The 25,435-nt window shown below is 37.2% G+C and overlaps 1 protein-coding gene across 8 annotated transcripts in view; it reads right to left on the bottom strand.

The window, feature by feature from the left end:
* Positions 1–25,435, bottom strand: part of HSPB11 (heat shock protein family B (small) member 11) — a 35,098-nt gene that overhangs the window by 7,732 nt on the left and 1,931 nt on the right. For 4 of the 8 annotated variants that reach the window (XM_029229949.1, XM_029229945.1, XM_029229947.1 and 1 more), the window contains exons 2-3: positions 11,799–11,869; positions 10,987–11,099 (exon numbers count right to left, since the gene is read on the bottom strand). In XM_029229949.1, coding sequence (XP_029085782.1) covers positions 10,987–11,084 — 98 coding nt within the window. In that variant the 5' untranslated portion in view covers positions 11,085–11,099; positions 11,799–11,869. Of the gene's footprint in view, positions 1–10,986; positions 11,100–11,798; positions 11,870–13,219; positions 14,274–17,055; positions 17,080–25,435 lie in introns of those variants that run through there. The other 4 variants (XM_029229943.1, XM_029229942.1, XM_029229944.1 and 1 more) reach the window with 3 other exon arrangements.

The following is a 25,435-nucleotide window of genomic DNA, read 5'->3' as shown; positions in this document are numbered from 1 at the left end:
ATGGGTTCGAGCCCTTGCCCAGAAAGATCCCACATGCGACACAGCAACTAAGCCCGTGTGCCACAACTGCTGAGCCTGTGCTCTAGAGCCCACGAACCACAATTACTGAGCCCGTGCGCCACAACTACTGAAGCCCATGCACCTAGAGCCCATGCTCCACAACAAGAGAACCCACCGCATGGAGAAGCCCGTGCACTGCATCGAAGAGTAACCCCCGCTCGCCACAACTAGAGAAAGCCCGCACAGCAATGAAGATGCAACACAGCCAAAAATAAATAATAAATTTATTTTAAAAAACTTTTTTTTTTTTTTGCGGTACGCGGGCCTCTCACTGTTGTCGCCTCTCCCGTTGCGGAGCACAGGCTCCGGACGCACAGCCTCAGCGGCTATGGCCCATGGGCCCAGCCGCTCCGCGGCATGTGGGATCCTCCCGGACCGGGGCACAAACCCGCGTCCCCCGCATCGGCTGGTGGACTCTCAACCACTGTGCCACCAGGGAAGCCCTTAATTGTGTCTTTCAATGAGCATTAGTTTTATTTTTGGTGAAGTCCAGTTTTATTACTCTTTTCTTTTATGCTTAGTAATTTTTGTGCCTGCCTTCCTTCTTTCCTCCCTCCCTCTCTTTATTTTTGGCTGCATTGGGTCTTCGTTGCTGTGCGTGGTCTTCCTCTAGATGCGGTGAGTGGGGGCTACTCTCTTCGTTGCAGTGCACGGGCTTCTCACTGCGGTGGCTTCTCTTGTTGCCAATCATGGGCTCTAGGTGTGCAGGCTTCAGTAGTTGTGGCTCGCAGGCTCTAGAGTGCAGGCTCAGCAGTTGTGGTGCACGGGCTTAGTTGCTCCACGGCATGTGGGATCTTCCCGGACCAGGGCTCGAACCCATGTCCCCTGCATTGGCAGGAGGATTCTTAACCACTGCACCATCAGGGAAGCCCTGTGTCTTTATTAAGAAACCTTTGCCTACTTCATTGTCACAAAAGTACTTTCTTGTATTTTCTTTTAGAAACTTAATTATTTTAGCTTTGAATTGAGTTCTATTATCCATATTGAATTAATTTTTGTGTTTAGTATGAGGCAGGGGTTGAGGGTTTTTTTTAATCCACATGTTTATTCCAGCACCACGTTAAAAAGACTTTCCTTGGACTTCCCTGGTGGCGCAGTGGTTAAGAATCTGACTGCCAATGCAGGGGCCACAGGTTTGATTCCTGGTCCAGGAAGATCCCACATGCCGCGGAGCAACTAAGCCCAACTACTGAGCCTGCGCACCACAACTATTAAAGTCCGTGGGCCCTAGAGTCCACATGCCATAACTACTGAGCCTGTGTGCTGCAACTACTGAAGCCCGTGCACCTAAAGTCCGTGCTCCGCAACAAGAGAAGCCACCACAATGCGAAGACAGTGTACCACAATGAAGAGTAGCCCCTGCTCACCACGGCTAGAGAAAGCCTGCACACAGCAATGGAGACCCAATGCTGCCAAAAAAAAAAAGAAAGACTTTCCTTTTCCTACTGAATCACCTAAGTGTCTTTTCCTAAAATTAATGAACTGTCTATGGGTGTATGTACTTCTGCCCCTCCATTTTATTCCATTGATCTGTTTCTGTATCCTTAGCCTTTTGTCAAAAAGTAATTGACTTTATATGTGTGGGTCTATTTCTGGGCTCTCTAGTCTGTTCCACTGATCTATATAGATCTATCTTTACAAAAATGCCATGTTGTTTTGATTACTGTGTATTTATTTTAAATCTTGAAATCAGATAATTTAAGATTTCTTCTTTTCAAAATTAGTCTGACAAGATTAGTTTGCATTTCTATACACATTTCAGAATCAACTTGTTAATTTCTATGTAAAAGTCTATCGAGATTTACTGAATCTATAGGTCATTTAAGGGAGAAACAGCCACTGTAACAATATTGAGTTTTCCAATCATGAATGCAGTATATCTTTTCATTTACTTAGTTCTTTCATTTCTCTCAGCAACGTTTTATAGTTTTGAGTGTAAAGGTCTTGCATGTCTTATTAAATTTATTTTTAACTATTTCACGTCTTAAATGCTAATGTAATTGGAATTTCTAAAAATTTCATTTTCTAAATGCTTCCTACTAGTATATAGTAATACAATTGATTTTTGTGTATTGACCTCGCTAAATTTACTTATTAGCTCTAGCAGTTTTTTGCAGATTCCTTAGGGTTATGTAGATTCACATAATCTGCGAACAAAGGCAATATTTTTTTAGTGGCCAATAGCTCTTGCTTTATACACACACACACACACACACACACACACACACACACACCTGGAGAAACTGAAACTCAAATATATATTATGAATAGTTCAAAAGGCTACTTGGTTACAAGATATGTAAAGAGGACTCATTCTAAAGCTTATTTTTCCTTGTTGCCATCTGGAAGGGGGAGGCTCTTTGGGGAAATACCACAAGGGTGCATTTTGATCATTATCCTCATTATGTCTAATAATTTTCTTAAAAAAATTTTTTTTAATTTAATATAATTTTAAAGGTTACTTTGCATTTACAGTTATTACAAAATATTGGCTATATTCCCCATGTTGTACAATACATCCTTGAGCCTATCTTACACCCAATAGTTTCCCCCTCTCCTCTCCCCACTGGTAAACACTAGTTTGTTCCCTAGATCTGTAAGTCTGCTTCATTTTTTGTTATATTCATTAGTTTGTTGTGTCTTTTAGATTCCACACGTAAGTGATATCATACTATACTGAACAAAGATAATTTTGCTCTCTTTCCAATCTTTATGACTTCTATGTCTTTTCTTGCCTTATTGCATTGTTTAAGACCTCCAGGACAATACTGAATAGAAATGGTGAGAACAAACATCCTTGATTTGTTTCCAATACTGAAGGGGAAGCATTTTTTTTAACCGAACATAGTTGATTTACAATATTATATTAGTTTCAGGTGTACAGCACAGTGATTCACTATTTTTATAGATTATACTCCATTTAAGGTTATTACAAAATAATTGTTATATTTCCCTGTGTTGTACAACAGGGGTCCCCAACCCCTGGACCACGGACCAGTACTGGTCTGCAGCTTTTTAGGAACCAGGCCGCCCAGCAGGAGGTGAGCAGTGGTCAAGTGAGTGGAGCTTCACCTGCCACTCCCCATCGCTTGTTACTGCCTGAACCACCCCACCCCCACCCCCTGGTCCATGGAAAAATTGTCTTCCACAAAACTGGTCCCTAGTGCCAAAAAGGCTGGGGACTGCTGCTGTACAATATATCTTTGTTGCTTATCTATTTTGTATGTAGCAGTTTGTATCTCTTAATCTCATACCCCTATCTTGCCCCTCCCCATTTCCCTCTCCCCACTGATATCCACGAGTTTGTCTTCTGTATCTGTGAGTCTGTTTCTGTTTTGTTATATATACTCATTTGTTCTATTGGGAAAGCATTTATTATTTCATCATTAAGCTGAAAATTTTTAGTAGATACCTTTATCAAACTGAGAAAATTCCCTTCTCTTTTTAATTTTTTGAGAGTTGTTATCATGAATGGATGCTGAATTTTGTCAAATGATTTTTTGGAATGATCATATGATTTTTTTTCTCCCTTGTTCTGGCAATATGGTAAATTACACTCAATCTGTATTCCTGTGATAATGTGGTAAATATGCCAATCTTGCATTCTTATGATAAACTCCATTAGCTGAATTCAATTTATAAGGTTTTTTGGGTCTATGTTTACAAAGGATACTGTTCTTTAATTGTCCTTTCTTGTAAAGTCTTTGTCAGGCTTTGGTATCAGGGTTATGCTGTTCTCATAAAACAATCTGGGAAATGTTTCTCCTCTATTTTTGAAAGGGTTTCTAAAAGACTGGTACTATTTTTTCTCTAAATATTTTACATAATTTCTATAATTGATATAAACTATTCAAATTATTAAATTTCTTCTTGTGCCATTTTTATAGGTTGAGTTTTTCAAGGCATCTGTCCATTTCATCTAAGTTGTCAAACTGATTAGCCTAAATCTGTTCTTGATACTGACTTACTATTGTTTTAGAATCTGTAGTGATATTGCTTCTTTCATTTCTGGTACTAGTAGCTTGCATTTTCTCTTTTTATTTTAGTCAGTCTTGCTAGAGGTTTATAACTTTTATAAACCTTTTCACATAGTCAACTTTTGGCTTTGATAATTTTTTCTGTCTATTTTCTATTTCATTGATTTCTGCTCTTACCTTTGTTATTTATTGTCCTCTACTTTCTTTTGGTAAAATTTGTTCTTTGTTATCTAGCTTCCTAAGGGAGAAATTTAATTATTGTTTTTTGTTTTTGTTTTGTCTGCGGTACGCGGGTCTCTCACTGTTGTGGCCTCTCCCATTGTAGAGCACAGGCTCTGAACGCGCAGGCTCAGCGGCCATGGCTCACGGGCCCAGCTGCTCCGCGGCGTGTGGGATCCTCCCGGACTGGGACACGAACCAGCGTCCCCTGCACTGGCAGGCGGACCCCCAACCACTGTGCCACCAGGGAAGCCCTAATTATTGGTTTTAAAACATTCTTTTTTTTTTTTTTTTGGCTGTGTTGTGTTTTCGTTGCTGCGTGTGGGATTTCTCTAGTTGCAGCGAGCAGGGTCTACTCTTCATTGTGGTGCGTGGGCTTCTCACTGCAGTGGCTTCTCTTGTTGCTCCACATCAGCTCTAGGCGTGTGGGCTTCAGCAGTTGCAGCACGTGGGCTCAGTACTTGTGGCAACGGTCTCTAGGGCACGCAGGCTTCAGTAGTTGCGGTGTGTGGGCTCAGCAGTGGTGGCACGGGGGCTCAGTAGCTCTGCGGCATGTGGGACCTTCCTGACCAGGGATTGAACCCATGTCCCCTGTGTTGGCAGGTGGATTCTTAACCACTGTGCCACCAGGGAAGTCAGAATATTTATTTATTTATTTGGCTGTGCCAGGTCTTTGTTGTGGCATGCAGGATCCTTAGTTGTGGCATGTGGGATCTTTAGTTGTGGCATGTGAACACTCAGTTGCAGCATGTGGGATCTAGTTCCCTGACGAGGGATAAAACCCGGGCCCCCTGAACTGGGAGCGTGGAGTCTTAGCTACTGGACTACCAGGGAAGTTCCCATCTGTCAGTTTTTGCTTTATGTATTTTTAATAACGATTATGAGGTCAACATACATTTAGATTATTTCTTCTTGAGGAATTGATATTTTGACATTATAAAATGTCCCCTTTATATCTGGAAATACTCCTTATATTTTACTTTGTCTGATATGACTATAGCCACAGCCACCTTCTCATGCTTCCTATTGATAGGGTGCATCTTTTTCATCCTTCTTTTTTCAAACTATTCATGACTTTATATTTAAAGTACATCTCTTGCAGACACCATATACTTGGGTCTTTCATTTTTACCCAGTATAACCCTCTCTGCCATTTAATTGAAGTGTTTAGAATACTGGCATTTAATATAATTATTGATATGGTTGGGTTTAAGTCTTGCTATTCATTTTTATTTGTCTCTCCCATCTATTTTTTCTTGTACCATTTCTCCTTTCCTACCTACTTTAAAATATATTTATTTATTTATTTATTTATTTTGGCTGCACCAGCTCTTAGTTGCAGCACGTGGGCTTATAGTTGCAGCATGCAGACTTCTTAGGTGCGGCATGCAGAATTCTTTGTTGCAGCATGTGAACTCTTAGTTGCAGCACACATGCGGGATCTAGTTCCCCAACCAGGGATCGAACCCAGGCCCCCTGTATTGCGAGCGTGGGGTCTTACCCACTGGACCACCAGGGAATTCCCTCCTTTCCTATCTACTTTTGAGTGAATCAACAAAAGTTTTAATGCTGCTTAATTCCTTTATTAGTTATTTAACTATACCTCTTATTTTTAGTGGCTGCTCTCAAGGTTATCAAACCTCATGACAGTCAATTTGCACTGAACTCCACTTTTGTGCCATTGTTTTAATATATTTTATACACACATATATAATAAATCCCACAATACAAAATGTTTTTTCCCATTAAGTGGTTAGCTGTCTTTCAAAATTATTAAAAGAGGGCTTCTCTGGTGGTGCAGTGGTTGAGAGTCCGCCTGCTGATGCAGGGGGCGCGGGTTCATGCCCCGGTACGGGAGGATCCCACGTGCCGCGGAGCGGCTGGGCCCGTGAGCCGTGGCCGTTGGGCCTGCGCATCCGGAGCCTGTGCTCCGCGATGGGAGAGGCTGCAGCGGTGAGAGGCCCGCGTACCGCAAAAAATTTAAAAAAAATTATTAAAAGAAAAGATAGTCTTTTATATTTACTGAAATATTTACCATTTCCAATGCACTTACTTTCTTCCTGAATGTTTGAATTTCTATCTAGTATTTTATCATTTTAACCTGCAGAACTTTCTTTAGCATTTCCTGTGATGCAAGTCTGTTTGTGGTAAGTGAAAAGTCTTTCTTATATCCTATATTTTTTAGTGATATTTTAACTAGACACAGAATTCTGGGTTGACAGGTTTATTTGTTTGTTTCTCTTTTTTCTCCAGCATTTTAAAGATATGATTCCATTGTCACCTGAATTCCATTGCTTGTGATGCAAAGTTGGCTGTCACTGGTACCACTGTACCCCTGTATGTAATGTATTTTTTTGCTCCAGTTGTTTAAAAATTTTTTTCTCTATCTTTGTTTTTCAGCAGTTTGGCTATGATATGGTCTGTTATTCATTTTGCTTGGGGTTTGCTGAGTTCCTTGGATCTGTGAGTTGGTATTCTTTAATAAAACTGGGGAAAATTCAGCCAAAAAGTAGAAACAATTCCGATATCCATCAGCTGATGAATGGGTAAATAAAATTTGCCATATACATACAATGGAATTATTTGGCAATAAAAAATGAATGGAGCACTGATACATACTACAACATGGATAAGCCTTGAAAACATGTAAGTGAAGGAAGGCAGTCCAAAGACAACATATGTATTATTCTATTGATATGAATGTCTGGATAAGCAAATCTGTAGGGACAGAAAGTAGATCTGTGGTTGCCTAGGGCTCATGGGGATAGGGGATGACAATGAAAGTGTGTGAGGTTTCTTTTTGGGGTGCTGAAATGGATTGTGCAAATGGCTGCATAACTCTGAATATGCTAGAAGCCACTGAATTGTATATCTTAAATGGTTGAATTTTATGGTATGAGAATAATATGTCAATAAAGGTGTTACAAAAAAGAAAAAAACAGAATCCAGGTCTCTAACTCACAATTCTTGATTTTTTTATACTATGCTTACTATTTCACAATTTCTTTTTATTTATATTTATATGGTTTAAAATTTTATTTATTTAAATAAATTAAACAATTTTTACTTGCCCTATGTTTTTTCTTGGGTGCTTTTAATGAACATGATCAAAGTAATAACATAAAGATATATAGAGATGCACTTGGATTTTAAAATAACTGAATTCCTATAATTAAGTAAAATGAAGTCATCAAAATAGTAGTTTCCTTTAAAACAAGGCCTTATAGCCATTGACTGTTCAACATCTATCATCTTATGTGATAATAAAAAAAGTCACGTAATTTTTTCACAACTCTGAGGTAGTCAGGGAAGGTGGTATTATCCCCACTTTTCAGACCAGGAAACTGAGGCTCAAAGAATAACACATATATTCTTAGCCCAAAGTAACACACATAGTTCACTTACCCAGGAATTTTAACTGTAAATCTCTCATTCTTTTACATTATGCCAAAGGAACCAATTCTCTCTCTCTTCTACTTTTTCTAACTCATTTCTTTTGTGTAAAATTTTTCTCCTTTTTCATTGACATGTTAAATACCAGGGGTCAAAAGTAGAGTCAAGAGGAAGTAGAAATATAATCACTTTTTAAAACTCTATTTCTGAGGAAATTGAGAATTGGGAGCACTATCCATTAGGGACTAATTTATAGCACTGTTTTCTCCAAATAATTCTATTGTTATTTCCATTTAGATAAATCAACTTATGAGCAAAGAATAAATTTTACTATCTACTATATAAAATCTAATTGTGTTTGTTGGGAATGCATATGAATTAAAAGTCTCTGATGTGCTCTGTTCAGTTTATCGGGTCAGTAACTACTTTACTCCATATAGTTTTCTGTATTAAGGGTCTTTGTCTAATCTAAAAAATATTATGTACTTATTCATTAGTATGGACTGATAAAGTCTGAAGTATTATGTTACATATAACAGCCAATTTTAATGATCTATAAACATATTCCCTTGAAAGAAAGGTCACCAAAAGGGTGTTAAGGTAAATTGATCTTGCCTTGAAAATTTGATTTATCTCCAATCAAAGACAAGGAATATTTTTGGAAAGATCTCTATTTCTGGCAAATGATTTAAGGGACATCTCTACAGGTCTGTGATCCTCATAGCAGTTCCCACATTTATATCTCTACTCTAAGGCAGAGTGAGATAAATAACTATTACCTGAATTTCAGGAAATAAAAAACTAAGAAGGATTAAGAGGCACATATATTAAGTTTTTTATTCAAACCTTAAGTTTTAGAAACTGGGAGTTAGAAGACATGAGTGTTAGTTTTTTTTTTTTTTTTTTTGAGTGTTAGTTTTGATTCTGACACTTGCTTATCTGTATGATTTTGAGTAAGTCATTTTACCTCTAATCATTCTTTTCATCATCTTTATAATGAGGGTGAAAATACTTTTTTTTTGGCCTCTTACTCCCCAAGCTTACTTTGAGGGTCACATGACATAACATCTATAAAACTATAAAGCCCTATGCAAATATATGTTAACAGATGCATATATGTAAGTATGTATGTATGTATATGTGTACATGTTTGAGTGTATGTATGACTAATCTTTGATGGTCTAATTCACAAGCTACTCCACAAATATTTTAAGACACTGTGGAGTCAAAGATGAAGTCATAGTCTCTGACTTCTAGAAATTTCCAGTTGAAAGGGGAGACATACATTAAAAATAAATAATTATATAATAAAGGAATAAATAAGATAATAGAGGTATATATATCAAATTCTACTGGAGCCCACCAAAAAGGGAAACTATCCTACCTGAGGGAAAGGGACAGATGTCACTCAGAGAGGAGGTAAGAACTGGGCTTAAAGGAACAGGTCCAATTGCTAGAATTTTATACAGATACATGGACCTCACAATAGAACACAAAGAGCCACGAGATCTATGTTACAACTGGCTCTGCCTTCAATAGTTAAAACTAGTACCTGACCTCTTTAGATCTCTCTTACCACAAGTCTAAATGAAAGGTTTCAATAAGATGAACTCATAAGTCCTTCCAGCTCTAAAATTATATGATTCTATGAGTCAAACTCAGATCACTGTACAAATACCAAGAAAGAGAATTCAGGAGGGTAATAAAAGAACTATTAAAAAAGGAGTTTTTCTTGGGTGGACTTGGAGGGTATTTGCTTAATGAAATAAGTCAGACAGAGAAAGACAAATACTGTATACCACTTATATGTAGAATCTAAAAAATAAAACTAGTGAATATAATAAAAAAGAAAGAGACTTACAGATAAGGGGAAAAAACTAGTGGGGAGAGGGAAGTGGAGAGGGGCAAGATAGGGCTGGGGGACTAAGAGGTACAAACTACTATGTATAAAATAATTAAGCTACAAGGATATATTGTACAACACAGGAATTATAGCCAATATTTTATAATAACTATAAATGGAGTATAACCTTTAAAAATTGTGTATTGCTACAGTGTACACCTGAAACTTACATAATATTTAAGAAAGCCCACGTGCAGCAATGAAGACCCAACACAGCCAAAAGTAAAGAAATTAAATAAAGAAATTAAAAAAAAAAAAGGATCAAAACCCTAAATATACACAACTGAATTAGCTCCAGGAATGGTACTAAACTAAAGCAACTATACTTCAATTTTTTAAAAAAATTTTTTGGCTGCGGCATGCGGGAACTTATTTCCCCAACCAGGGATTGAACCCGCGCCCCCTGTAACGGAAGTGTAGAGTCTTAACCACTGGACCACCAGGTAAGTCCCATATACCTCAATTTTTTAAAAAAAGAAGTTCTTCCATTAACTACTTTTTTCCTGGAATTTAAAAGTCTGAGAATGATATCTATCCCTACCTAGAATAAGCTCTAGCACAGTGAAGAGTGGCAACTGGAATGATATCAAGAAGCTGAGAACCAAACAATGCAGGTGGATAGCAAGAAGTGAAGCATTCAGTTCAGCAAAGATGTTGCTTAGACCAGAAAGAAAATAGGCAGTACATAGTAAGTCATACTGTTTATATTCCTATTTACCAAGAAAAACTTGGAATAAACCCATAACCAGATATTAAAATGTATACTTCCATAAAATAAGGTAGCTGTTGTTTGAAGTTTTGCCTTGTTAGACCACATCTTTAAAAACTATTTTTCTAAAAAGTTCAGTTTAGGGATTCATAAAGAAAAGGATCAGGGACTTCCCTGTTGGCACAGTGGTTAAGAATCCACCTGCCAATGCAGGGTACATGGGCTCGAGCCCTGGTCAGGGAAGATCCCACATGCCGTGGAGCAACTAAGCCCGTGCACCACAACTACTGAGCCTGCGCTCTAGAGCCCACACACCACAACTACTGAACCCGCGTGCCACAACTACTGAAGCCCACACACCTAGAGCCCGTGCTCCATAATGAGAGAAGCCACCGCAATGAGAAGCCTGTGCACCGCAACTAAGAGTAGCCCCCGCTCGTCACAACTAGAGAAAGCCCGCGCGCAGCAATGAAGACCCAACACAGCCAAAAATAAAGAAATTAAATAAAGAAATTTAAAAAAAAAAGGATCAAAACCCTAAATATACACAACTGAATTAGCTCCAGGGATGGTACTAAAGTGGGTAGTCAGGTAATTTAGTTCACCAGACATTTATTAAACTATGTTTAACAGTGCTAGCTGTTGTAAAACACATAATCTCAGTACTCAGGGAGTTCACTGACTTAATATTAAGACTTTAAGGAAGAAAGAACAGTAATTCTTACCCATCAATTATATTTTCAGGTGGGTGTTTTTCATCACTTGATGTAGCTAAAATCACTTCAGTCCCTTCAGAGCTCAAACAAACATCAATGTTTCTCATCTTAAAGTATTTAACCTGCAAGGAAAACAAAACAAAACAACAAAAGCAACCTTTTTATTCTCTGAATTTTATCTTGAGCAAAGGAAGAGAGAGAAAGCCTGTTGCCTAGCACAAAGCTTACCAACCAAATTATTCAACAAGTGGGAGGGACTCTTAACATATTTACTTAGGTAAACTTCTGACCTCTCCCAGGGATAATCTGTGAGATATGAGTATTTGCACTACTCTACTCCACAAAAGAAGTCCCTGACACCAACATAATTTTTCTGTTTCTAAAATTAAAACCCTCAACAATTATATGGAAACAGTTAATACGCTAGAGTGACATGACTTAGTAGGTAAGTTTTAAAAAAGTGTTTATATAGTTATAATTCAGAAATTTAAAAAAATGAAGAGTATAAAAACAGACGCTTTGTAACTATTTATCCATACACTTATCAATTGAAATAGCAAGCAATATTATTTAAATCTTAAAAAATACTTTATGATCGGTATTTTTTTTTTTGAGCAGAAATGTGAAATGAGAGAAGATAACTTTTCACTTATTTTTAAAGTCTATATCAATCACTTGGTTCATGAACTTAAACACATTTCTGTTGGAGAGTAATATTTTAAGTCTGATAAAAAGCATATGAAAAGATATTGCTGAGCTCTACTATGAACCCTGGAGGGTAAGACACAAGGAAGACCATAGAAGATTACATCAGAACTCACCCTTCTCCTTGATCTACTGGTGATAAGGCACAAACCAAAATATAGATACAAAGTGATGGGGAAAGCTGTATCTGTAAAGAATTAAAAGATGAAGAGTGTTTGGAAAAGGAAGGAAGGCTTTTAATACACCTCATAGCCTAGCCCCAGTCTAACTTAAAAAAAAAGCAAAAAACTATTTCAAATAAACAAACAAGGTAGAGCGAATATTACACTTATTAAACAGCTATGTACTGACTTCCCAGATTTGATGTTAACATTTTTCCATAGGTACTTTTTTTTTAAGTAATAAGTAGCCCCTTACTGTCGTTATTCTCTTCCTTGCCCAGTGGTAACAGCTATTCTGAAATTGGTGAATAACCTTCCTATATATTTATTTATTTATTTATTGGCCAAGTCACGCAGCATGTGGGATTTTAGTTCCCCAACCAGGGATTGAACCCACCCACTGCAGCAGAAGTGCAGAGTCTTAACCACTGGACAGCCAGGGAAGTCCCTGACTATAGTTTTATACTTTTACCATATATGTATCAATATGTACTGTTCTTTTAAAACTTAGATGTTTTCACAGTATATATACCCCTTGCTACTTGCTTTTTTCATTCAATATTATGTTTTCAAGATTTTACTATGTTGATACATGTAAATCTACTTTATTCATTTTAACTGCTGTAAGGTATTTCTCCATTTCTCTAATGATGGATATTTAGGTCTGTTTCCAATTTTTTGCTATTATAAACAAATTTGCAATGCACATCCTTGTGCATGTATCCATTGGCAAATGTGGGAGATCTTTATAATAAAGAGTATCTTTCTTTGTAGAACTGTAAAAATTTAGAATCAATGTATCTCCAAGTCAATAATTGATCTATTTGATCTCTAAATTATAACAATTTAAATTACCATTAGCAGTGTATGAAACTTTCTGCTCCCTCATACTCTCACCAACTTGGTATTGTTAGACATTTTAGCTTTAGCCAATCTCATTGGTGTGAAATGGTATCGCAATAAGGTGTTTTTTTTTTTTTTAAATAAATTTATTTATTTAGTTTTGGCTGTGTTGGGTCTTCATTGCTGCATGCAGGCTTTCTCTAGTCGCGGCAAGTGGGGGCTACTCTTCATTGTGGTGTGTGGGCTTCTCATTGTGGTGGCTTCTCTTGTTGTGGAGCACAAGCTCTAGGCACACGGGCTTCAGTAGTTGCAGCACGTGGGCTCAGTAGTTGTGGCTTGTGGGCTCTAGAGTGCAGGCTTAGTAGTTGTAGTGCATGGGCTTACTTGCTCCGCAGCATGTGAGATCTTCCTGGACCAGGGATCAAACCCATGTCCCCTGCATTGGCAGGCGGATTCTTAAACACTGTGCCACCAGGGAAGTCCTCAATAAGGTTTTAATTTGTATTTCCAGGATTACTAGTGAGGCTGAATACCTTTTCACGTTTATGGGCTATTCAGGCCTCTTCTTCTCTTATTCGCTTTTTCTTATCCTTTGCTCATTTTCTATTGGGTTGCTTTTTCTCCTTCTGTCCTTTTCTTTTTGATTTGTAGAAAAATTTAAAACAAAATAACCTGTATACAAGTCCTTTGTTATAGCATTGCAAATATCTTCTATTCTATAGCTTGATTTTTCTTTTTAACTTTGTTTTTTTGTGCAAGAGCTCCTCCCCCACCATACACACTTTCTTTTTTGTTTTTGAACTATAATACACATAGAGAAAAGAACACAAATCATAAGTATATGGTGCAATAGATTTTCACAAAGCAAACACACCCAGGTAACCACCACCCAAGTAAAGAGACAGAACATCACCAGCATTTGAGACAAGCCCTTCTTATGCCCCCTCCTAGTCACTACCCCTCTCTCCTTCCCAAAGGTAGCGCGGTTCTTATTTCTAATCTACAGATTAATTTCACCTGAACTTCATGTACATGAAAATAATACAGTTTATACTCATTTGTATCTGGCTTCTTTCACTCATCATTATGTGTTTGAGATTTATCCATGTTGTTACGTATAGCAGAGTTGAAGTGCAACTAAGTAACCCAGCCCCCACCCAGCTCAACTCTTAATCAGATGAAGGAAATCAACCCCTAAGTGGAGTTTCACAGGAAACTGGGTGTGAGCTAAAAAGCAAAGAAAGATTTCTATGGTCTTGGGTACTTAGATCCCAAAGCCCTGATGAAGGAAGGAACTGATCTCACTCTCAAATATGTGAAATCAGAGGTAAACTGAAACAATTTAAATAAAACTACAACTCATTACAATCCCAGCATAACCCCTAGTTGGACTGAAATGATCTGCCCCTTATCCTAGCTATCAGACAAAGAAAATGGTGTGTTCTCTCTGGGAAAAAAACATTATCTACTTCAGTGTCTACCATTCTTTTAAACACAATGTCGAACATGCAAAGTCATCTGAATAGCACAAGGAATTATAGCCATTATCTTTTAATAACTTTTAGTGGAGTATAATCTGTAAAAATACTGAATCACTATACTGTACACCTGAAATTAAGATAATATTGTAGAGAAACTATAGTTCAATAAAAAATTTAAATACAAAAACTTTTTAAAAATTAAAAACTTAAAAAAAAGTCATTTGAAGCAGATCTACAGATGACCCAGGTGCGAGAATTATAAATTGATTAAAGAATTCAGTGAAAAGATGGACAAAATGGGTGAACAGAAAGGGAATTTTAGCAGAGAAATGGAAACTATAAAAAAGAACACAGTAGAAATTCTAGAACTGAAAAATACCATATCTGAAATAAAGAATTCATTAGATGGGTTTAACATCAGATTGGACACAGCACAAGAAAAGGTCAGTGAATTTAAAGATAGGTCAATAGAAATAATCCAAAATGAAACAGAGGGGGAAAAAATGAAAATAACAGAGCATCATATACCTGTGAAACAATATCAAACTAATCTGAAATACATGTAACTAGAATCCCAGAAGGAGAGGAGAAAGAGAATAATATGGAAGAATAATTTAAGGAGATATGGCTGAAAATTTTCCAAAATCTATGAAAGACATAAACCGACAGATCCAAGAAGTTCAGTGAACCATAAGTTGCATAAGTACAAAGAAGATCCCACCTAGGCACACCTTAGTCAATTGTTGAAAATTAAAGAAAAAAGTTAAAAGCAGTCGAGCAAAAAACAGCTTATATGCAGAAAAACAACAAGAAGAATCAAAACTGACTTATCATTAACAGTGGAAGCCAAAAGAAAATGGAATGATGTCCTTGACATGCTGAAAGAAAAAATATAGAATCCTATACCCAGAAAAAATATCCTTAAAAAGTGAAGGCAGGGACTTCCCTAGTGGCGAAGTGGTTAAGAATTTGCCTGCCAATGCAGGGGACATGGGTTTGATCCCTGGTCCAGGAAGATCCCATGTCCATGGGGCAACTAAGGCCGTGCGCCACAACTACTGAGCCTGCGCTCTAGAGCCCATGAGCCACAACTAATGAAGCCCACATGCCCTAGAGTCCGCGAGCTGCAACTACTGAAGCCCGCGCACTCTAGGGCCTGCCTGCCACAACTACTGAGCCCGTGCGCCTACAGCCCATGCTCTGCAACAAGAGAAGCCACTGCAATGAGAAGCCCGTGCACTGCAACAAAGAGCAGCCCTTGCTTGCTGTAACTAGTGAAAGCCCGCATGCAGCAACGAAGACCCGACATGGCCAAAAAAAAGATGAAGGCAAAATAAAGACAAACAAAAACTGAAAGTATTTGTTACCAGTAGACCCACAGTACAAAAAATATTAAATGAAGTACTTTAGGCTGGAGGGATATGATTCCAAGCTGAATCCTGGATCTGTGGGAAGGAATGAAGAGCACAGGAGATGGCAAATATATTGCTAACATAAAAAAATATTCTTAAAATTTCTTTAAGAGGCTACTGAGTAGGGGACTTCCCTGGCAGTCCAGTGGTTAAAACTCTGCACTTCCACTGCAGGAGACACAGGTTTGATCCCTGGCCAGGGAACTAAGACCCCACATGCTGTGTGGTGTGGCAAGAAAAAAAAAAAAAAAAGACTACTGACTAAAGTGAAAACAATATCAATGAATGGTAGAAATTTAATAGATGTAGAAGTAATAAATATAATAGTAACACAAAAGGCAATAAAAAGGTAAATGACACTGTGCTTTCTGTAAAGTACTTTTGCAAAGTTCTTATGTTGAACATGAAGTGATATGCTATTAATTCAAAGTAGAGTAAGATAGTAAGGATGGGGCGGAGTCAAGATGGCATACTAGGAGGATACGGAATTCGCGTCTCGTCACATTTAGGGCACTTACCAGGCACCGGTGGGGGACCGTGGACACCTAAGGGGATGGGAAGAACCCCCAGCAACTGGCTTGCGGGATCTTGGTCCCCAGGCCAGAGGTCAGGCCCATGCTCCTGTGGTGGGAGCTCTGAGTCCAAACTGCTAGACTAACAGAGAACCTCAGACCCCAGGGAATATCAATCGTAGTGAGGCCTCCCTGAGGTCCTCATCTCAGCACCAAGACCCAGCTCTACCCAACTGCCTGCAAACTCCAGTGCTGGATGCCTCAGGCCAAAAAACCAGTAAGACAGGAATACAGCACCACCCATCAAGAGAACAAAAAAAATGAAATGACAAATAAATACGTTACAGATGAAGAAGCAAGGTAAAAACCTACAAGACCAAATAAATGAAGACAAAATAGGCAACCTACCTGAAAATGAATTCAGAGTGATGATAGTAAAGATGATCCAAAATCTCAGAAACACAATGGAGAAAATATAAGAAACATTTAACAAGGATCTAGAAGAAGTAAAGAGCAAACAAACAGTAATGAAAAACACAATTACTGAAATTAAAAATACTCTAGAAGGAATGAGTAAGAGAATAACTGAGACAGAAGAACAGATAAGTGAGCTGGAGGATAAAATGGTGGAAATAACTGCCAGGGAGCACAAAAAAGAAAAAAGAATGAAAAGAACTGAGGAGAGTCTCAGAGACCTGGGACATCATTAAATTCACAAACATTCAAAATATAGGGATCCCAGAAGAAGAAGAGAAAAAGAAAGGTTCTGAGAAAATATTTGAAGAGATTACAGTCGAAAACTTCCCAAACATGGGAAAAGAAATGGTCACCCAAGTCCAGGAAGCATAGAGAGTCCCATATAAGATAAACCCAAAGACAAACATGCTGAAACACATACTAATCAAACTATCAAAAATGAAATACAGGGATTCCCTGGTGGTGCAGTGGTTGAGAGTCTGCCTACCGATGCAGGGGACACGGGTTCGTGCCCTGGTCTGGGAAGATCCCACGTGGCGCGGAATGGATAGGCCCGTGAGCCACGGCAGCTGAGCCTGCGTGTCTGGAGCCTGTGCTCTACAATGGGAGATGCCACAACAGTGAGAGGCCCGCGTACCGCAAAAAAAAAAAAAAATTAAATACAAAGAAAAAATATTAAAAGCAGCAAGGGAAAAGCAACAACTTACATGCAAGGGAATCCCCATAAGGTTAACAGCTAATTTTTCAGCAGAAACTCTGCAGCCAGAAGGGAGTGGCAGGACATATTTAAAGTGATGAAAGGGAAAAACCTACAACCAAGATTACTCTACCCAGCAAGGATCTCATTCAGATTCGAGGGAAAAATTAAAACCTTTACAGATAAGCAAAAGTTAAGAGAATTCAGCTCCACCAAACCACCTTTAAGACAAATAATAAAGGAACTTCTCTAGGCAGAAAACACAAGAGAAGGAAAAGACCTACAAAAACAAACCCAAAACAATTAAGAAAATGGTAATAGGAACATACATATCAATAATTACCTTAAATGTAAATGGATTAAATGCTCCAGCCAAAAGACACAGACTGGCTGAATGGATACAAAAACAAGACCTGTACATATGCTGTCTATAAGAGACCCACTTCAGACCTAGGGACACATCCAGACTGAAAGTGAGGTGATGGAAAAAGACATTCCATGTGAATGGAAATCACAAGAAAGCTGGAGTAGCAATACTCATAGCAGATAAAATAGACTGTAAAATAAAGACTGTTAGGGCTTCCCTGGTAGCGCAGTGGTTGAGAGTCCGCCTGCCGATGCAGGGGACATGGGTTCATGCCCCGGTCTGGGAAGATCCCACATGCTGCGGAGCAGCTGGGCCCGTGAGCCATGGCTGCTCAGCCTGCACGTCCAGAGCCTGTGCTCCGCAACGGGAGAGGCCACAACAGTGAGAGGCCCGCGTACCGCAAAAAAATAATAATAATAAAAAATAAAAATAAAATAAAGACTGTTACAAGAGATAAGTAAGGACACTACATAATGATCAAGGGATCAATCCAAGAAGAAAACATAACAATTATAAATATTTATGCACCCAATATAGGAGCACCTCAATACATAAGGCAAATGCTAACAGCCATAAAAGGGGAAATTGACAGTAACACAATAATAGTAGGGGACTTCAACACCCCACTTTCACCAATGGACAGATCATCCAAAATGAAAATAAATAAGCAAACACAAGCTTTAAATGACACATTAAACAAGATGGACTTAACTGATACTTATAGGACATTCCAACCAAAAACAACAGAATACACTTTCTTCTCAAGTGCTCATGGAACGTTCTCCAGGGTAGACCATATCTTGGGTCACAAATCAAGCCTTGGTAAATTTAACAAAATTGAAATCGTATCAAGTATCTTTTCTGACGACAACACTCGCTCTGATACTAAATATCAATTACAGGAAAAAAACTAAAAACATACAAACACATGGAGGCTAAACAATACATTACTAAATAACCAAGAGATCACTGAAGAAATCAAAGAAGAAATAAAAAAATACCTAGAAACAAATGACAATGAAAACACGACGACCCAAAACCTATGGGATGCAGCAAAAGCAGTTCTAAGTGGGAAGTTTACAGCAACAATCTTACCTTAAGAAACAAGAAACATCTCAAACAAACAACCTAACCTTACACCTAAAGCAATTAGAAAAAGAAGAACAAAACCCCCCCAAAGTTGGCAGAAGGAAAGAAATAATAAAGATCAGAAATAAATGAAAAAGAAATGAAGGAAACAATAGCAAAGATCCATAAAACTAAAAGCTGGTTCTTTGAGAAGATAAACAAAATTGATAAACCATTAGCCAGACTCATCAAGAAAAAAAGGGAGAAGACTCAAATCAACAGAACTAGAAATGAAAAAGGAGAAGTAACCACTGACACTGCAGAAATACAAAGGATCATGAGAGATTACTACAAGCAACTATATGCCAATAAAATGGACAACGTGGAAGAAATGGACAAATTCTTAGAAATGCACAAACTTCTGAGACTGAACCAGGAAGAAATAGAAAATATAAACAGACGAATCACAAGCACTGAAATTGAACCTGTGATTAAAAATATTCCAACAAACAAAAGCCCAGGACCAGATGGCTTCACAAGTGGATTCTATCAAACACTTAGAGAAGAGCTAACACCTATTCTTCTCAAACTCTTCCAAAATATAGCAGAGGGAGGAACACTCCCAAACCCATTCTATGAGGTCACTATCACCCTGATACCAAAACCAGACAAAGATGTCACAAAAAAAGAAAACTACAGGCCAATATCACAGATAAACATAGATGCAAAAATCCTCAACAAAATACTAGCAAACAGAATCCAACAGCACATTAAAAGGATCATACACCATGATCAAGTGGGATTTATCCCAGGAATGCAAGGATTCTTCAGTATACACAAATCAATCAATGTGATACACCATGGTAACAAACTGAAGGATAAAAACCATATGATAATCGCAATAGATGCAGAAAAAGCGTTTGACAAAACTCAATACCCATTTATGATAAAAACTCTCCAGAAAGTAGGCATAGAGGGAACCTACCTCAACACAATAAAGGCCATATATGACAAACCCACAGCCAACATTGTTCTCAAAGGTGAAAAACTGAAACCATTTCCGCTAAGATCAGGAGCAAGACAAGGTTGCCCACTCTCATCACTATTATTCAACATAGTTAGGAAGTTTTAGCCACAGCAACCAAAGAAAAAAAAAATAAAAGGAATCCAAATCAGAAAAGAAGTAAAACTGTCACTGTTTGCAGATGACATGATACTATACATAGAGAATCCTAAAGATGCTACCAGAAAACTACTAGAGCTAATCAACGAATTTGGTAGAGTAGCAGGATACAAAATTAATGCACAGAAATCTCTTGCATTCCTATACACTAACAATGAAAAATCTGAAAGAGAAATTAAGGAAACACTCCCAATTACCACTGCAACAAAAAGAATAAAATACCTAGGAATAAACCTACCTAAGGAGACAAAAGACCTCTATGCAGAAAACTGTAAGACACTGATGAAAGAAATTAAAGATGATACAAACAGATGGAGACATACACTATGTTCTTGGATTGGAAGAATCAACATTGTAAAAATGACTATACTACCCAAAGCAATCTACAGATTCAATGCAATCCCTATCAAACTACCAATGGCATTTTTCACAGAACTAGAACAAAAAGTTGCACAATTTGTATGGAAACACAAAAGACCCTGAATAGCCAAAACAATCTTGAGAACGAAAAACCGAGCTGGAGGAATCAGATTTCCGGACCTCAGACTACACTACAAAGCTACAGTAATCAAGACAGTATGGTACTGGCACAAAAAAAAGAAATATAGATCAGTGGAACAGGATAGAAGCCCAGAGATAAATCCACACACATATGGTCACTTTATCTTTGATAAAGGAGGCAAGAGTATACAATGGAGAAAAGACAGCCTCTTCAATGAGTGGTGCTGGGAAAACTACAGCTACATGTAAAAGAATGAAATTAGAACACTTCCTAACACCACACACAAAAATAAAGTCAAAATGGATTAAAGACCTAAGTGTAAGGGCAGACACTATAAAACTCTTAGAGGAAAACATAGGCAGAACACTCTATGACGTAAGTCACAGCAAGATCCTTTTTGACCCACCTCCTAGAGAAATGGAAATAAAAACAAAAATAAACAAATGGGACCTAATGAAACTTAAAAGCTTTTGCACAGCAAAGGAAACCATAAACAAGACCAAAAGACAACCCTCAGAATGGGAGAAAATATTTGCAAACAAAGTAACTGACAAAGGATTAATCTCCAAAATATACAAGCAGCTCATGCAGCTCAATATCAAAAAAACAAACAACCCAATCCAAAAATGGGTGGAAGACCTAAATAGACATTTCTCCAAAGAAGATTGCCAACAAACACATGAAAGAATGCTCAACATCACTAATCATTAGAGAAATGCAGATCAAAACTACAATGAGGTATCACCTCACACCGGTCAGAATGGTCATCATCAAAAAATCTACAAACAATAAATGCTGGAGAGGGCGTGGAGAAAAAAGGAACCCTCTTGCACTGTTGGTGGGAATGTAAATTGATACAGCCACTAGGGAGAACAGTATGGAGGTTCCTTAAAAAACTAAAAATAGAACTACTATATGACCCAGCAATCCCACTACTGGGCATATACCCTGAGGAAACCATAATTCAAAAAGAGTCATGTACCACAATGTTCATTGCAGCACTATTTACAATAGCCAGGAAATGGAAGCAACCTAAGTGTCCATCGACAGATGAATGGATAAAGAAGATGTGGCACATATATACAATGGAATATTACTCAGCCATAAAAAGAAATGAAGCTGAGTTATTTGTAGTGAGGTGAATGGACCTAGAGTCTGTCATACAGTGAAGTAAGTCAGAAAAACAAATACCGTATGCTAACACATATATATGGAATCTAAAAAATAAAAATGGTTCTGATGAACCTAGGGGCAGGACAGGAATTAAGACACAGATGTAGAGAATGCACTTGAGGACACAGGGAGGGGGAAGGGTAAGCTGGGACAAAGTGAGAGAGTGGCATGGACTTATATATACTACCAAATGTAAAATAGATAGCTAGTGGGAAGCAGCCGCATAGCACAGGGAGATCAGCTCAGTGCTCTGTTACCAACTAGAGTGGTGAGATAGGGAGGGTGGGAGGGAGACGCAAGAGGGAGGAGATATGGGGATATTTATATATGTATAGCTGATTCACTTTGTTATAAAGCAGAAACTAACACATCATTGTAAAGCAATTATACTCCAATAAAGATGTTAAAAACAAAAAGACAGCAAGGATACATGTTATAATCCTAGACTTAGGATAAAGCAACCACTAAAAAACATAAAGAGTTATAGGAAGGAGGCCAACAGAGAGGAAAAAAATGCAATACCATAAAATACATGGTAAATTTGAAAGAAGGTAGAAAAAGAAGAAAAAAAGAATTAAGTCAGTTAGGACAAATTGAAAATAAATAGCCAGAAGACAGATTTAAGCACAAACACACAGATTATTCCATTAAATGTTAGTAAACTAAACACTTTAAGACTGAAGAAAAAAAAAAAACTAAGTACTCTTTTCAAGAGACACACTCTAAATATGAAACTAAAAGGATAGAATAAGATAGAATAAATCTTAATATCTGGTAAGGTAAATTCCCCTACTTAATTTTCAAAAATTTTTTGTTTTATGCTTTATACTTGATTATTATAGTTTTGTTAAATTATATTGAAACATTTTCTGAGATGTTAACTATAATTCAATTCCATTATAGATTAATTGGGAGAGAAGTGACATGTTTATAATGAGTTTTCAAATCCATGGATCTGGAGTATCTTTTCATTAACTTAAGACTTCTTTTAAGTCCCTAAATTGTTTTACAGTTTTCTAGGAACATATCTTCGCCTCTTTCATTAGATTCACTCTTAGATACCTCATCATTTCCATTGCTACTATAAATGAGATCTTCAAAAAAATAACATTATTTTTTAAAAAATCTTATTCTTTACAAGGAATATTTCTAACATTTCACCATTAAATGTGATGCTCAGTGAAGGTTTTGTTAGACACTGTTCATTGGGTTATAGAAATTCCCTTCTTTAGTTTGTTAGCTTTTATTTTTTAAGCACAAATGAACGTTGAATTTTATCAAATGCTCTTCTAACATTTACTAAGGTGATCACATAGATGTTTCTACAGGTTAATGTGATAAATTAAATCAAGATTTTCTAATGTTATAGCATCCCCAGTTCTCAGCATAAACTCTATCTACACAGCCAAGGTGTACTGGTATTTTTATCCATAGTTGGATTCAGTTTGCTATTATTTTTAGAAATTTTGCAAATATATTTCTAAGTGAAATTGGCCTATAATTTTTTTTGTTGTTATTTAGTCTATGTCTGGATTTGGAATTTAGACTGTACCCTGAACATAAAGAAGCTGGAGAGCTTCCCTTATTTTTCTATTTGCTGGGTCATTGGATCCTATAAGCCTAGTAAAGTGTTTGTACGTAGATTTTTGACTATTTTCAATTCAATAGTTCTTTTCAGGCTTTCTACACTTTCCTGAGTCAATTTTGAAATCTGTATTTTGAGAAAATTCTTTCTTCCTAGATTTTATATTTATTGGCACAAAGTGCATTTTCTATTGTAATTTTAAAATCTAGTATTGATAGTGTTAAAAGCTGTGCTAAGATTGGTCAAGTGTTAAAAGCAGTGGTTCAGAAAAAAGCATATATTCGAATATGCTTTTATTTTGCCTTTTTTCTTGCCAATCTTACTACAGCTTTTAATACGACTGATACCAGAGAACAGGTGTTATATGAACACTGTTAACATTTAGTTTGAAGACAAAAAATTACGGTGAATTCCTGGAAATAGAGACTGATGTACTTGGATGTGAATTTTCAACAAAATTCTAAAATTACTAAATTTCATTATTATTAAAAGGATAGCTTTGAAAATCTAAACAAGAAAGTAGTAAAGTTGGAAAGCAACAGTACCATTAATTCACAAGTTATACCAAACCTACATATTTCTTTTTGTTTGCTTGATAGAGTTACTGCCTATTAGGGATATTCCTGAACATTTCAACAAAACTTCAGACAAAGCATCCCAAGACACCCTGTGGATGAGATGAATAAATATGGGATGGGTGACAGGCAGTACTTTAGGTAGATATTTATAATTCTTGGAATGGTAATACTCAAAGAATGGTGATTAATGGAACAAAATGAACTGTGTAAGACCTCTACCCTTATCCCATTCAAGATTATTGTTAATTAAGGAAGGAAAAAATATGTTTATCAGTTTTGCAGATGACACAAAGCTGTGATGTCAGCTAACATACTGGATGAAAGAATTAGCACACAAAAAATCTGAGCAAGCTAGAAAGATAGGTTGCAATGAGTAAGATATTTAATATACTCAGACTTAAAAAATCAATCACACAAGGAACGGCCTAGATCAGGGATTGTCAAACTACTGCCCGTGAGCCAAATCTACCCTGACACCTGTTTTTGTATGGCCCATAAACTAAGAACGGTTTTTACATTTTAAAATATGTTTTCAAAATCAAAATATTTTGTGGCACATGAACATTATATGAAATATGAAATTCACAGTTCAGTGTCCATGAATAGTTTTATTAGAAATGGCCACACTCATTCATTTATATATTGTCTATAGCTACTTTTGTGCTATAGTGACAGAGCAGAATAGCTGTGACAGACTATAAGGCTCATAAAACCTAAAATATTTATTATCTAGCACATAAAAAATTTGCCAACCTTTCATCTATAACATGTAGAGGATTAGTTGATTGCAAAGTCACTATAAGGCAAGAGTGTACTATATCTGCCCCCAAAGGTAAAGGAATGTTATTTTAAATTACATTAATGTAGCTAAGAAGGAACTAAATTCTACCAAAATCTTTGAAAACCAACTAAGGGCCAGGCACTGTGCTAGTAATGCAAAGACACTACGTAGTAATCTTTGACTATGTAAACCTAAGACAAAGATGGTGACTTAAGAGTTGTTTTTGCCTTTAAGTTCAGAGTCAAGGAGAATGGACAAACATGAAACTAATAATTTGTTATGTGCAAATAGTGTGATCCACATCTAGAATACTGTGTTCAGTTCTAGGTAGTATAATTTAAGTAGGACATTATCAGGCTTGATATTGTTCAGAGGAGAACAGAAAGTTCATGATTATCTATAAACTATGTTACATGGAGGGAGTTGAAAGACTATCGTTTAAAGAAGAGATACTTTAGTGAGAGAAATGTGACTACAAGTTTTAATATCACAAGTCTTCACAGATGGAAAAAGGATTTAACTGGACTCAACAAATACGAACTGTAAGCAGGAAGACATCATAGATGTAAGAACTTTCCAGCAAAGTAAAGATTTTTAATCTTTTCCATCCCTGAAAGTGTCCAAGAAGACTAGGTGATAACCTACGGAGGAAACCAGAGAAAGAACTCTTGCACTGGGGTTCTTTTAGCCTGAATGAAATTCTAGAAAAGGTAGATTAGGAACAGATAATGAAGAAACTTGAAAGCCAGGTAAAGATGGTAGGCTTTAGCCTGTAGTCCAGTAGTTCTCAATTGGACTGGGGGTGATTCAGCCCCCCAGGGGACATTTGTCAATGTCTAGAGCCAGTTTGGCTGTCATACTGGGGGTGGGGGGGTGGTGCTATTGGCATCTAGTGGGCATTTCATGATGCTGCTAAATATTCCACAATGCACA

The sequence above is a fragment of the Monodon monoceros genome, unplaced genomic scaffold (assembly GCF_005190385.1).
Source record: "Monodon monoceros isolate NGI ecotype Baffin Bay Population unplaced genomic scaffold, NGI_Narwhal_1 Super_Scaffold_18, whole genome shotgun sequence".
Lineage (NCBI taxonomy): Eukaryota > Metazoa > Chordata > Mammalia > Artiodactyla > Monodontidae > Monodon > Monodon monoceros.
The sequence above is the reverse complement of the archived record's forward strand: the minus strand, read 5'-3'. Positions and strand labels throughout refer to the sequence as shown.